A 15,404-nucleotide genomic window follows, 5' to 3' on the forward strand; every position below is an offset into this window, starting at 1 on the left:
ATTACAGGTACAATGATGACCATTGTGTCTCTCCATTATATTGCACAGCCTGACTTCATCCATATGGGTTTCTTTAAATAGTGCAAAATACTTTATACAGGAATGTGATTGGAAGGGTCTTTGCAACCAAAACAAGGAAAAAGAAATTATCTTACAAATGACCATGAACATATATTAAAATGACAGGGGAGGGAGGAAATTAAAAAAAAAAGTTACAATCTGTACAGAGGATTTGCCATCGACAACCAAAAAGTTTCCCTCTCTTCTGGGAGAAGCAGCAGGCCTCTGACCTGTCCAGGTTTGGCAGTGTGTGCTAAGGTTGTTTTTTGGGTGTCAATCAAAAAATATATATATCAATAACTTCATACAATATAAATAGAAGTCCAGTCCAGTGAGTCCCGTGGTAGGTCAAATGTAGCAACAGAAGGTATATCTTTTGTCACCTAGGGTTTCAGTAGGGTTCTTTTCTTAAGAAGTAAGGGGAAAAAAAGAGGGGGGAAAATAAACAGAAAATTATAAAGGAAACGGAAGGAAAAACCACCATTACCACCACCAAAACCACCCCAGAAAGATCTAGTCTGGTTGTCCCAAGCTGTGGGTGGCTGTACGGTCACTCACACTGTGAGTGGCACTGTCCAGAATAAGCAGCAGTATTTCCCCACTGTGTGTTTACATTTTTATGTTCTTTCTTTCTTTCTTTTTTAATCCACATACTCCTTTCCCAGGGAAGCCAACAAGGCACTTACTTGATGCTCCCGTCACTACTTTCTGCTGCTGCTGTGGCTTTGGTGAGGGGTGCTAAGATGCTGCCCGGAACCCAGCCCTCGGCGGCTGGGGAATGATCGCTGGCAGGCTGGTATACCAGGCACATGTTCTGCTGGTTGACGGCGAGGACCTGGACCACCTCACCTTGGCTCACACATATTTCATTCTCCTTCAGTGCATAGTAATCTTTGATCACTGCCATGGATGAGGTCCCATTGCAGCCTCCGAGGTCATTCTGCTGGACGGAGAGAGGGACACTGGTGCTAAGAGACTGGTTCATGTGGGAAAGCTCTGCACCCTGCTGCATGATTAAAAGCCAGCTCTCCCACTAGAGGGCTGTACAATAGCCAGGATACTCCTTGAGTGATGACAGTATGTTCACAAACATGCTTTGTATTTTTATAGCAATGCTTCAGACAATATTATAATCAAGGTAAACTGATACAGATACTGTCTAGCTAGAGAGCAGGCAAAGGTATGAATACACATTGACCTCAAAGCCCTGTTTTAGCATGCAACCTTCCCACCAGCATTCTCTTGCATGAATACACATTGACCTCAAAGCCCTGTTTTAGCATGCAACCTTCCCACCAGCATTCTCTTGCATTATAATGGCAGGAAGAAGCTGGCATCAACACATGGACATATAAGTACCTAGGCAGAGTGAGGTGAGGCAAAGGTCAGGCCAGGGCTCATAATCCTCCCCTATGCATAGGACATAGACCCTTGGATATTATTTTTTCCCTTTTGAAAACCATCAGTTGGCTATACCGTACATCCTGACTCTGACACAAGAGTAAACTAACATCTTTATTCAGTTCAAAGACAAGGCCATGACTTGCCCTGACCTAACTACCTGTGGAATACAACTCCCATCCTCACACTTACTAATACAGGAAGAACAGCCTACATGACTTTGCATGTGATTTTACACCAGAGTAGTTACTTCTAGGCAGTCCTGAAACCTTTTTGTGTGTGTGTGTGTGTGTGGGTTGTGTGGCTTGAACTCCGGGCCTGGGCACTGTCCCTGAGCTCTTCAGCTCAAGGTGAACACCAGTGCCACTTCCGGTTTTCTGGTGGTTAACTGAAGATAGGAGTCTCATGGACTTTCCTGCCTAGGCTCGCTTTGACCCACGATCCTCAGATCTTAGCCTCCTGAGTAGCTAGGATTACAGGCCTGAGCCACCAGCGCCTGCTAGACCTGAAACTCTTTAAGACACCCAGCAATTTCCTACAGTTTGGTGACAGCCAGAAACCCTTGAATATGTTGACAAATGCTAAAGTGACTTCAAGTGATTCCTAAAGACAGGGTTTGCTAGGGTGGAAAATCGTTTCCAGGTCATGTGATGAGACAGATTGGTACAGTTACTTGGATATCCATAATTAGTTTCAACAAAATTAATATCAATGTGGGGGGAGAATAAAACAACAAAATTGGATGTAGGACAAAATGCAACTATTTCTACTCATGGACTCACTGAGTTCTAAAGACAATTGAGGCCTGATGAACTCATTTGAACTCTTTGGTGGTACTAGGGATTGAACCCAGGTCCGTGTGTTTGCTAGCAAAGTGCTCTACCATTTGAGCCACAATCCCAACCCTCTGTTTATATTTTGCTTTGAGATATGGTTTTGCTAACATTACCTGAGGTAGTCTGGAATCCAAACAACTCCTGCTGCAGCTTTCTGAGTAGCTGGAATTATAGGGTGTCATACTAAGGATTTTTTGTGTGTGTGTTCAGGTCCTGGGGCTTGAACTCAGATTTTCACTTCTGGCTTTTTTTTTTGAGTCTCAGACTTTTCTTTGGGGCTGCCTTCAAACCTTGATCTTTCGGATCTCAGCCTCCTGAGTAGTAAGAGGAGGAGTAAGGTGGCTTATAGGAGTAAGCCACCAGCACTTGGTAAAAGCAAGTGAAGGGTTTGGAGTAAACATCAGATCACCTAATTCTGAATTAGAACTTTCCCATTTCTTTCCTGCTCCAACTACATTTTAGGGTCAAACCAGCTGTGTAGGCTAGGCCTATGGTGAAATATATTGATCATGATGGTGATAGAACTGTGGATTACGGAACCTGGCTTCTTGTATGCACACACGAACCACCACCTTCTCCATGCCTTTCTGGTGATAGGGCAGAACAACAAGCTGTTCTTACCTTGCTGGCCTCAAACTTGTCCCCAGACTGGTGGTAGTCGAACCCTGGACTGCCATTGGAGGTAGATATCTTCAGAGGTGGCAGAGGTGGGTTGTAGCTGGAGCCCTTTGGAGGCTTCTCTGAGCCCATGGGAACAGAGGAGTAGGGCCTAGGGCTGGCCTGGGGAGCCCTGGCAGGCTGGGACCGCATCACAGCTGAGTTCCTTTCTTTCCGTTGATACTCAATAGGAGACTGTAGTGCTGTAGGTAAGATGAGAGTTTTTCTCAGCCTTGGGAATCCAATAAGCACACAGAGGTCTACTAGGTGTCAGGCTTTTTGTTAGGCATGAGGAAGACACTTTAAAAAAATTGTCTTTAAGGTCTGGGAAGGTGGCTCAGTGGTAGAGTGCTTGCTTTGCATGAATGAGGCCCTGGGTTTGATTCCTCAGCACTACATAAAGCAGAAAAAGCTGGAAATGGTGCTGTGGCTCTAGTGGTAGGTGCTAGCCTTGAGCTGAAAAGCTAAGGGACAGTGCCCAGGCTCCACAACCAGCAAAAAAAAAAAGTCTTTAAGTAGTTGTACAAAAGGATTTCAATTCAACATGTCAATTTATAATAGATACTTGTTTTTAAGGAACTATGAAAATCAGACCACTACTTAAGCAACGAAAATACAAAAGCAAAATCATACCATATTTGAAGGGTAAAGCACTACCCTTTTGGAAGAGATTAGGTTATGTAATATGTATACACTTGCATAGGTATATGTGTCTAGGAATGAAGAATGTAATAACGAGCTTCAGGAAGGGCTGACTGCCACCCTGACATTGAAACTCTGCAGTATGGAAGAAGGGCTACACTCTCATTACTTAGAACCTAAGGCCTGATTGAGGGAGAGGAGACTGGACAGATCAGGGAAGATGGGGGCCCATGATATGGAAGATCCAGAAAGCTAGTCTGGTAAGGCTGGACTTTACTCTGTAGATTATATAAGGTATATTAAATGAACTTTAAAATCTTTTTTTTCTCCTGTCTTTTTGTAGTCCTGGAGACTGAACTCAGGGGTCTTGAGCATGATGGGCAAGAGATATCCTCAGCCCTTGGGTTTTTGAGACAGTGTATTGCTATATAGCTGAGGGTAGCCTTTGAACTATGTAGTCTAGGTTGGCCTTGAACTTACAATTGTCTTGCCTCAGCCTCTTGAAATCTGGAATTATAAGCATTTGCCACCTGCCCAGCTAAGCTTAAAGTTTAAAATCAAACTGCATCATCAGAACCACGTTTTAGAACACTAATCTTAGAGCAGTTAGCAGATGGACTGGAGAAGAGATAAAGGCTTCTGGACTGATTCAAAAGTCATGAGATAGTAATAAACAAGAAGCAAGGCCTAACAAGTCAGGAAAAGGTGGAGGTTGGCAATATAGCTGGGAAACATTAGTAGGAATGGAAGTGACTCAGATTGGACACTGGGAGGAGGGGAGGCAACTCACAACACAGGATTTGAACAGAAAGATATGAGCTTTGCTTTACTGAGTTTAAGACACAAAGTTCTAGATCTGAGCACTAAAGAGGTGCAGCCAGGCAAATGCTACCCAGTCCTTCTGTGCAAAGTACTTCCAGGACTGTCCTGATTATGTCACTTTTATTGGTGTTCACTGTAGCATATATTTAAGTAGGTTAACAGCTGGAGCCCCTAGACTTTCAGTTATAAGGATTGTTTCACAGCCATAGCTCCACATTTCAATAGAACTCAACACAGGGCACACTCCTTTCTCTTTGAGATCTCAGGAGAGAGATTGCCTGAGACTCTGCACGCATGTAAGTAAAAGCCTAGCTTTGTTCTATCACCACATCCTGTTCACTTCAGTGTGTCACAGTCTTAACGGGTCTGCCAGAACATAGCCCCTGCCTTGGGGAGCTTTCTGGGGACATTAAATATTTAGGTAATGATAACCTAGTTCAGCAATACCCTTACTTCAGTATAATTAGGAGAAAGGTCTTCCGGGACCATTCTGGATCATTGACTATGCCCAAAGCAATTCAGTTCCAAGTTTTAAGTACATTGAAGAGGTACTTAAGTGTACTTACTTGATAATTAGGCTCATTAAGCTGAATTTATGACTCATTATCTATCACTAGGCTTTTGGTATAACCTGGTTGTATGAAATAATTATGCTCAACCATTTGAAAATAGTATGTTTCTCTCCTCTCCCTCTCCACCTCCCTCCCTTTTTTCTCTCTCCCTCTCTCCTCTCTTTTCCTTTCTCCTCCCCTCCCTTCCTTTTACTAGCACAAAATAGGTAAATATATAAGTAAATAAATAAAACGTGTCAAATTCCTTACCATGAAGTAAGCTGACACTGCAGTGCAGTGAGTCCTTTGCTCAAGGACCTGGATTAGGAAGTCATCACTTACCTTTGCCCATAGCACTCATTTCCATGATCGACACCTGGCACATGCTCTATTTGTGGCAGTAAAAGGAGTCAAGATCCTTGTATTGGCAAGAAGAGGTGACAGACCAAAGGAGGGACCATGAGAGGGTGAACATGTGCAAGGATAAAGGGCACATTGTACGATCTCAGTACAGGAAAGAGGGGATGCACCCAAGGATGACCCTGCATATCCATGTATGTGTGAGTGCATACACTACAATCTTCAGTACTGCATTGCTAAGAAGAGATGAGACATCTATGGTGGTCCTGTGTGCACACACATGTGCAGGTATATGTGAGTATGTGTTAAAATATGTGAGTATATGTTAAAATAGTACAGATTTCAGGATAGGCAAGTGTTGATGCATCTGTAGCTGTGTGTGTGTGTCTAAATGTGTGTGTGTGAATATGTGAACATGTGTATGTGTGTGTGTGTGTGTGTGTGTGTGTGTGTATACACATGCAGACATGTGCTGCTGAGTCTCTAGATATACTTCCTTACTGGTTTCCTTTAGGTCTCAACTTCAAACTCCATCTTGGCTCCATAGATTTCTGATCCTACCAACTCAGATGATCAGCACTCATTTAAAACTGCATACCTCCTTTCACACGCTAAAATCAATATGAAGAAATCCCAGCAGGAGTGAAAACCAAACATAAACAAGGTAGCAACTCTAGTCTCAACTTCTTAGGGGACCCCTATAGGTCCCTGGAGAGCTACATTCTCTGTATAATCATCAGTGTGTACTGGAAAGTTTTGGGGACCAGCCATCAGCCTCCAGTGGAAAAACAGGTTTCACTAATGCTGGCCCTATGACACAGAGGGTGTGCACAACTCACACTATTGCCAAAATTATCACCAGCTGGTAGTGGAGGCCATAGCTATGCATAGAATACAAAAGAATTCCTCTTCTATCAGAAAGACAGGACTTCTTTCTTATACCCTATCTTATCTGTTCCATTTATGTATTTAGGGTTAGAAGAATTCTAGTGTGTGTTTCTGAAACTAAAAGGTTGGAGTCCACGTAAAGTGTGGTCTAGACTCTTTAGTCTCCATAAGGCTTAAGAATGGTATGAAGGCTGGGCACTGGTGGTTCATGCCTGTAATCCTAGCTACTCAGGAGGCTGAGATCTGAGGATCGTGGTTCAAAGCCAGCTTGGGCAGGAAAAGTCTGTGAGACTCTTATCTCCAATAAACCACAAGAAAACCAGAAGTGGTGCTGTGGCTCAAGTGGTATAACACTTGCCTTGAGCTGAAGAGCTGAGGGAGAGTGCCTCGGCCCAGAGTTCAAGCCCCACAACTGACAAAAAAAGAGAATGGTATGGAGTCCCCTGAAAGGGGACAAGGTCCAGCACGTACCATTTAAGAAGTCCCTCTGTGTTTCCAAGACTTGGTTTATGTCCTGTACCCATGCCTGCTGGATGTCTGAGTTGGCAGCTTGCAGAATGACCCTCTCAGAAGTCTCTCTGTTCATGAGTGCAAATTTGCAGGGGTCATTGTCCACATTTTCCTCCAGGACCAAGTAATTCATCTGAAAGAAAATGAGTTCATCTTTTTCATGTTTATGTAGTTTAAAAAAGTCAGCAACTAGCTGGGCACTGGTGGCTCACACCTGTAATTCTAGCTACTCAGGAGGCTGAGATCTGAGGATTGAGGTTCAAAGCCAGCCAGCACAAAAGTCTTTTTTTTTTTGTTGGTCGTGGGGCTTCAACTCTGGGCCTGAGAGCTATCCCTGTGCTCTTCAGCTCAAGGCGAGTGCTCTACCACTTGAGCCACAGCGTCACTTCTGGTTTTCTAGTGGTTTATTGGAGATAAACCTGGGCTGGCTTTGAACCGCGATCCTCAGATCTGAGCCTCCTGTGTAGCTAGGATTACAGGCGTGAGCCACCAGCGCCCGGCTCCTCCAGGAGATTCTTATCTCCAACTAAACCATCAGAAAACTGGAAATGGTGTTGTGGCTCCAGTGGTAGAGTGCTTGCCTTGAGCTAAAGAGCTCAGGGACAGTATCCAAGCCCAGAGTTCCAGCCCCACAACCTGTTAAAAAGAAAAAAAGTCATCAATGAATTACTGTACCTCAAAAAATTGTTTTTAAAAAAGTTGTGCTGGTACTGGAGCTTTTTTGCTTAAAGATGGTATTCTACCACTTGAGCCATACCTCCATTGGCTGGCTTTTTGCTAGTTAATAGGAGATAATAGTCTCATGGACTTCTCTGCCCAGGCTGACTTTGAACTTCGATCTTCAGATCTTAGAACTCTTGTAGCTAGGATTATAGGTGTGAGCTACTCGTGCCCAGCTGTACCCAAAAGTTTTTATTTGAGAACTTTCAAAATTGTGCCTTGGATCTATCAGTAAATACTCTGACTTTTGTCTATAGGAACATGCAGAATCATGCTGGAGACTGGCCCTCAGCCTGCTCACAGCTGCTCCTTCAGCCTTCACAATGGCAGGTTATTTAGGCCAAGGTTCTGGGTCCTCCCCCACCCCATGGGAAAGAAGCAGCTCTGAGAGACTGGCTCTTCCCATCAGCACCTCACCTTAATGCTCCTCTTGAACATGTAGCCAGGGGTGAGGGAGCCCTTCCTTAGCAGTTCACTGAAGATGACAATCTGCTCAAAGAGGAATACACGTCTCTCCTTGGTCCGGGACTGCATGCCGGCATCCAGCTCAATCACGTAGAACGTGTCCTGCTGCAGTAGCTTGCCCTGGGCAGTCAGGGTACCCTGACAGAGAGAGAGAGAGAGAGGCCCAGAAAAGTCAGTGAAGCTGGGAGACAACTTCAGCCTTCTCAAGCCACATGATCTTCCCCTCTGGGGATGTGAGCAACGGATATGACACACCAAAAAGCTTGGGACTCTAGTAAGATACTGAATTGAGATCCATCCACATGTCCAGGGACACCACAACCATTTTCCTACTCATGTAAGAGCTCTAGAGAAAAACAGAAAGGAGGAGCAGGAACCACTAAAAACAAAAGAAAAAAAAAGAGCTCCAGAAAAATCCAGAGGAAGGTAGAATAATTACCTAAAAAGGAATTGCAAATTACCCTGGACATTCATTTTTTTTAAGTAAAAAATGGAAATTAAGTGATACTTGGAACTAGAAGTAGCCTTTCAACCCTTGTAGCTCTGTGCACTGTACCTATTTGGCTCCCTAGTGGCATGAGCCAAGGACCTGGGGTGCCCTCATGGCCAAGAACCAGGAACCAATTTATAAGCCAAGGGCTGTAATACAGGGAGGCTCTCAAATAAGCTGATGAGTCCTGCCCTTCTCCTTTTTCTATTGGTTAGGATGAGGATATTTTGAAATCTTAGTCTCCTGCGAAGACCAACAGGTAAAGTTAGGGACACTCCAGACAAGGTTGCCTATTTTATAAACTGGTAGATATTTTCTGAGTCCTGGGATCCTTCTTAAAAGGACTCCAGCTACCTTGTTACCATGAGCTACACATTAGCCATTGCAGGTGGAAGAACATAGTTGCTTTGCCCATTTCTAATGAGACTTTTAGAGGGAATAAATATGCCACACCTAGCAAGACTTCACAGAAACTATTAGAATGCCTTGCTTTTTTAAAAAATTGTTTTGCAATAAAAAGACCCTGCCACCTGGGAGAGTAATCAGAGGGCCTCCTCTGAAATGCACACATTCTTTGGTGGGTGATGACTTTTGGTCTTTAGTGCAAACATTCCTGCATGTGATACCTAATCCCAAACATTACCTGGTTGAGAGGTCATTTTTCTTTTGTGTGTTCTTGAGAAATGCCTGCCCTCTGCTTAGATCAGAGCTCCTTACAGCCAAGGTCAGGAGCCAAACAGGCTTATCTCTACTCTGGTCCAAAGTTAATATTAAGCCAGTGACCAGCTAGCCAGGAAAGCTCTACAAGTTCTATTAATATTACACAAGAACCTCATCCTGGGGCATAGGCAGCCAGTGCTGCAGGGAAAGGCAGAGGCTTTGGGAAGAGGGAAAATGAGAACTTCTCCCTGTGTGCATTAGGGAAGCCACATTCACAATTAGCAGATTCTCACAGTGGTTTGATTTAAAAGAGAAAAAAGGGATGGGGAAAGGAGTGGTGGTGGTGACTCACACCTGTAATATTAGCTACTCAGGAGGCAGAGATCTGAGGGTGGTGGTTCAAAGCCAGCCCAGACAGAAAAAGTATGTGAGACTCTTATCTGCAATAAGCTGCTCACAAAAAGCTGGAAGTGGTGCTGTAGCTCAAGTGGTAGAGGGCTAGTCTTGAACACAAAGAGGCTCATGGACAGTGCCCAGGCCCTGAGTTCAAGGCCCAGGATTGGCCAGAGAGAGGGAGAAAGAGACATACACACACACACACACACACATACACACACACACACACACACACACACACACGAACACTCCTGGGTGTTGTCTTATATGGACACACACATGCACTTGAAGTCTAAGTTGAGTCAGAGAGCTCTGAGTCAGAGAGCACAAACCAATGCCTTTCTTCCTGTCAGCAGTCAGTTCCTGCAGAGACACAGAGAAAGCCAAGCCAGATTCAAAACATGGGGCCTTCAAGGTTGAAGAGCAAGAGGGAATACTTGATTTATTCACGATACCCTCAGATGTGGAATAATGACAAAGGCACACCTATAAAAATCCCTTCAGTGTGAGTAAGGAGGAATCACACCTGAGCTCAAAATTCATTAATTGGAAGTAACTCTGCTTATGCTAATACTTCAGATCTCTCTTGGAGAGCCAGAAATCTATGAAAACCAATAGTAACAAAGACTGCCCCCCCCTACCCACCAGTGCCTATCACCACAAAGCATGGAAACCCACGGGCCAGGCTTGAAAAGGCAAGAAAGACAACCCAACTGGACAGACAGACAGACAGACAGACACACACACACCAAATATATCCAACATCTTCTAACTTTACTTACCCCTTTCTTAAATCTCTACTAGTTTATTTCTATGTGTGTGTGTGTGTGTGTGTGTGTGTGTGAGAGAGAGAGAGAGAGAGAGAGAGAGAGAGAGAGAGAATTATTTCTGAATTATTTCAACTTTTAGGAATCTTATCTCTCCAACATGAAATAGTAGGTTGCAAGAATAATGGGAAATTATATAACAGAGTCAGCTGCAGTTTTATCATACTAATACTCAAAATGTAATGTTCAATTAATTTATGACATGAACTAATGACAGTCACTTAGTAAGTATAACTCAGGAAAGTGGATTTGTTCTCGCAAGTTTCACTGTTATGAAATGAAGAGTGACCTCCATCATTCCCCGCTCCAAGAATGTGACCTTACTGGAAGATGGAGGTCTTTAGGCCTAACAGACTATGACTGATATTCTTATTAAAAACATGGGCAATTTGGATACAGGCTCATCCAGAAGGAAGCGATGTGAAGACACAGGGAGAACAGCATGAGATCAGGAAGATGTCCCAGATACATCATGGGGCAAAGCCAGAAATGGATCCTTCTCTCCAAGGCCTCAGGAAGAACCATCCCTGACAATACTTTGACTTCAGACTTCTAGTCTTCAGAACTGAAGATACACTTCTGGAGCTTAAATTGTCCAATTTATGGCACTTTGTTATTACAGCCCTGAGAACTGGTATGTTCACTTCTTAAGATTTTATTCCTCTCTTCAAATGACAGGAATGTGTCCTACGATGGTTTAAAGTTTTAGATTGTCAGTACTTAAAAATTCAGTCCTATAAAAACCTGGTCAACAGAACTAACTTCTGAAAAAAAACCTGTTTACATTCCCATTCAAACACCTGCCCCATTCTGCTATGCCTCACATCCCCCCATTCTCAATCAATATGGAAGAGGGAAGAGGTCATTGTTGGATTCAAACAGTTATAAATAACTATGGACTTTCCAACCTCCTTGGAATTCTAGTTCCAGTTTGGCCATGGGCTCCGTTTCTGTCCTATCAGTGTACTTTCTAAATAGATACGTGTCCCAGCCTTATACAGCAGAGGGTTTGGACAGAGTAGACAAGACACAGGGCTCCAAAGGTACAAGTCTCACTAGCCTGGACTCCCATTACTAAGAAGAGAGAGAGCTCAGAAGCATTCCTCAGGACTCACCTCAAAGCCCTGCAGGCGCCCCAAATTCATCATGTCATTGCAGCGTTTGGGAACAAGGCACATTAACTCCACAGCTTTCTGTGAGGAAAGACACAGTCGCTCAGAAGGAGGTGCAGTAACCAGCAGGAAACTCATGGCAAGCAGGGCTGGAAGACAGGAACCTCACCTCCTTTATTTGAGGAGAAGACATCAGATGCCAGCCTACTATCAGAGGACTGGGAGAGGTTTATTTTTTAATAGGTGAGGGTCAGGGGCCATGGCTGGTGGCCATTACCACAGACCTCCATGTCTATCAGTGACCCACGTGGGGAAGGGGGCGAGGGGTGTGGGGAGGGGATGTTACCCAGCTCATAGTTTTCCAACCACTGGGCACTGGCTTATTTTCTTTTCTTCCATTTTGCTATTTCCTTTCTTTTCTTGTTTCTACTGTGCCCAAGCAAGAGCCTTGCCAGAAATATTAGAGATTCTGACCTAAAATAACCTGCCAGAATGGCTGCAACCTCTTTGGCTTAAAATAATCCCCATGGTGGCACAAAGACTTTCACTTAGGTGTGGAAGAGGGAGTGAAAATGGAATTCTTTATATGTTAAGAGTCAAATAATACTTGGAGTCATAGGTAAAATGCAAGTTGAATCCCTGAAATTTCACCCAATCCCTGCAGGATGTAAAGGGGTCAAATACCACCCCTTTTCACTACAGATCACCTGCCACCACCAGAAGAATTCCACTGAGGTTAGATTCATGGCTAGCCAAGGACAGAATTCTCAAATTTTAACCAAGTTCTAGAAAATACTCTGTGCTGACTAGCACTCACTATTCATCATACTGCTGAGTTTGAAGGGAATTACCTTGGACCTTCAGTCCTCCAAGACAGTCTTTTTCTTTAATGACAAAATCATATTGGCACAGTCCCTAAGAACAGCAAGCACTGCAAGCAGAAAGCTCACCTCAATATCTGCACATTCCAAGCCAGCCTTCTCACTGTACCTCAGGAAGTCCTGGGAAGCAGGGAAGGGCAAAATCAGTTAGTAAACTAGCCACAGAACTAGAAAAACTTATCATAAAAATGCAACAATGCCCCCAAAGACTTCCCCTCCCAGTAGAGATGGCAATTGTTTGTAGTAGTTGAGAAATAAAATTATAAGCTGTAGTAGACATAATGATATTGAGAAAAACCACAGAATACTCAAAATTTCCAAGCTAGGGAAGAAATGGAGCAAAGGAAGTGGGAAGTAAGTTAAGACAAGATGGGAAAAGAAAATTCAAGTCAATCTCTTCCATTTAGTCTCATGTTTCTAGAAGAAATATCAAATTAAGCTATTGTTTGAAATATAATCGAGGGCCAGGTGTGGTGGTTCACAGCTATAATCCTGGTTAGGAGGTGGGATGAACACAGTTTGTAACAAGGTTGTGAAAATCCAGTGTAAAAACCCATCTGGAAAATAAACTAGAAACAAAGGGACTGGGGCTTGGCTCAAGTAGCAGAGCACTTGCCTAGCAGGTACCAGGTCTTGAGTTAAATCCCAGTATAAATAAACCAATAAATACATAAATAAATAAAAATTTTAGGTAGTCCTCATCTAATGTTTCTAGGGCCCTGCCTTCCCTTCTTTTCTCCCTTGTTTTCCACTCTGTTTTTGTTATTATTATTCTTTAGTTTTTTTTTATTGTAAAGATACTATACAGAGGGTTACAGTTACATGAGTGAGGTAATGAGTACACTTCCTCTTGAACATTGTTACCCCCTCCATTGTTTTCCCCCTACCATCCCCTCCCTCCCTCCCTTCCCCGAGGTTCTTTTTTTTTTTTTAATTGTGATTAAGTGATTACATAATTTCCGGAATTTCACAGTATTGTGGAATAATGTTGCTCATTTAAAGTCACAAGTTCATTCTAACTTTCCTGGAGCAAATTGTCTATCACAGTCTGTAACATATAACAGTGTTCACATGTTATATACCATATATGTGATCAGCAGCATGGGGATTTTTAGTAGTGGTTCAACCAGATTATTCTTTAGTTTTTTAAGGTATCATCTATAATAAAGTAAGAAGTTAACTGAAGGAAGAAAATCAAGTAACAAGCAACCTTAAGGGCAGAAATGAGAGCCTTGCAATTTTCCTGGGCACATAGCTGACAGTGACCAGCAGGTGAGATGAAAGCCATTCCTGCCTCACTAGTTGAGGCCCTTCAGAACTAGAGTGGAGACAGAATCAGAGCACAAGCTCACTGGCTCTGGCCTGAGGAGACACTTTTCCAGTACGGACTTAGGCTCTTAGCTTCTTACCTTGAGGAGCAACTGGTACTTTGTTATTCTCTGAATAGGCTTGATGAGAAAGTCACTAAGTGTCAGCCTTTGATTTATCTCCTGTTTTACCTCCTAAAACATAAAGGTACTGTGTTAGAAATGAAGCTAAAAATTAAGGGCAGGCATGGCAGGTCATGTTTTCCAGAAAAGTTTGAGATACACAAAACACACAACTGAGTACAGCACTGCTCATCTGTCATGAACAGTGCATGACTGGCGCCATGGCCTTCTTTCACAACAAGCACTGTCAGAACCTGGTCCTGGGAGACAGTTTGGAACAGGAACTTTGTTCTATCTTTTGCTTTAGGGCAGGGTCAGGAAAGCAGTTCCCCTAGGATAAAACAGGCCTACAAGTCTGGGTTCTAAATTTACCTCTAAGGGAAGGTGTCACTTCTTCAACCAATAAAGTCAATCCTTTCAGGCTGGAACAATCACTCATAGTTGGAGGTATTGGGCAAAACCTCTAGGAGGTGACAGTAGTCCCTCAAACAAGGGAATGACCCTCAGCAAGCAGTTTTGGGGGGCTGGTGAGAAAGAGTGTGTGCACAAGTCTGTTTGCAAAGGACCAGAGCTGTGAATGGGTACTGAACCAAGAAACCTATGGCTCTGTTGAGGCAGGGAATTCTGTCATGAAGGGTCAACAGTGCTGGGTAGCAGGTGCCTATACATAGATACGCCCCTTGTGTATGTCTGAATGTGGCTGTCCCGGCCTACATTTTTCCCAATTATTTAGCAAAGCCTGAGCAGCTTACCTCAAAGTAGGCATCGTACTCAGCCACGATGTACTCAGAGCGTGGCTTGTTCTGGCAGTACCACACATAGATGTGCAGCTTCCGCTCCTGAGACAGACAGAGAAGGAAGACACCAGATAGTCAGGTGCATTGGGACCTTTTGCTCATCCTTAGACTGCTGAGCTGGCTGGATAGGGAAGACCAAGGAATCATCTTCCAAGGCAATTAAACATTAAGGACATAAAGTAAGTGTAGTAGGCAAAAGCCTACTTTTCAGATTGTCAAGGAGGTTTAAAAAATCCTTAGAGAGAGGTGAGAAGGCAGGCAAGTCCAGAAGGAGCAGAAGAGAGAAGGAATTTAAGAATGTTCATGACAAGTGGAGCCTTGTTGGCTCACACCTGTAATCCTAACCTACTCAGGAGGCTGAGATCTGAGGATTATGGTTCAAGGCCAGCCTGGGCAGATAAAAGCTATGAAATTCTTATCTCTGATTAGCCAGGAAAAAGCTGGAATTGGAGGTATGGTTCAAGTGGTAGAGTGCCAGCACTGAACAAAAACGCTACTTAAAAACAAAAAAGAATGCAACCAAGAAATATAATCAAAGCAGATTGTTTGCATGTATGAAAATAGAAAAACAAAACCTGTAAAAATTGTTTTAGGAAAGGAGAAAGGAGAATGATAGAAGGGGCGAGATTGATATAAGGGGTTTATATTGAGTGGCAAGGTCATAATAAAATCCCCTTTTGTATAACTAAGGTATGGTAATAAAAAAAGAGATGTATATGAGGAGGCTGTAGAGCGGGAGAGGGTAACACTCACATGTTTAATAAACAGCTGGGCCAATCTGTCTTGCTCTTGGATACATTTTTCCAGTTCAGCCAGGAAGAAACTAGAAGGAGAGAGGGGATAAGAGAAGGAAGCCACACTGCTCAGAACTGTTATCATCTCACCGATGAGCCACAGGT

The 15,404-nt window shown here is 43.4% G+C and overlaps 1 protein-coding gene across 3 annotated transcripts in view; it reads right to left on the minus strand.

The window, feature by feature from the left end:
* Positions 1-15,404, minus strand: part of Kalrn (kalirin, RhoGEF kinase) — a 531,501-nt gene that overhangs the window by 32,240 nt on the left and 483,857 nt on the right. For all 3 annotated transcript variants that reach the window (XM_013019466.1, XM_013019470.1, XM_013019467.1), the window contains 9 exons: positions 15,259-15,328; positions 14,461-14,547; positions 13,688-13,780; positions 12,348-12,398; positions 11,401-11,478; positions 7,865-8,050; positions 6,689-6,860; positions 2,919-3,157; positions 747-1,003 (listed from right to left, as the gene is read on the minus strand). In XM_013019466.1, coding sequence (XP_012874920.1) covers positions 747-1,003; positions 2,919-3,157; positions 6,689-6,860; positions 7,865-8,050; positions 11,401-11,478; positions 12,348-12,398; positions 13,688-13,780; positions 14,461-14,547; positions 15,259-15,328 — 1,233 coding nt within the window. The remainder of the gene's footprint in view (positions 1-746; positions 1,004-2,918; positions 3,158-6,688; positions 6,861-7,864; positions 8,051-11,400; positions 11,479-12,347; positions 12,399-13,687; positions 13,781-14,460; positions 14,548-15,258; positions 15,329-15,404) is intronic.

This window comes from Dipodomys ordii, unplaced genomic scaffold (genome assembly GCF_000151885.1).
Source record: "Dipodomys ordii isolate 6190 unplaced genomic scaffold, Dord_2.0 Scaffold45, whole genome shotgun sequence".
NCBI classification, from domain to species: Eukaryota; Metazoa; Chordata; class Mammalia; order Rodentia; family Heteromyidae; genus Dipodomys; species Dipodomys ordii.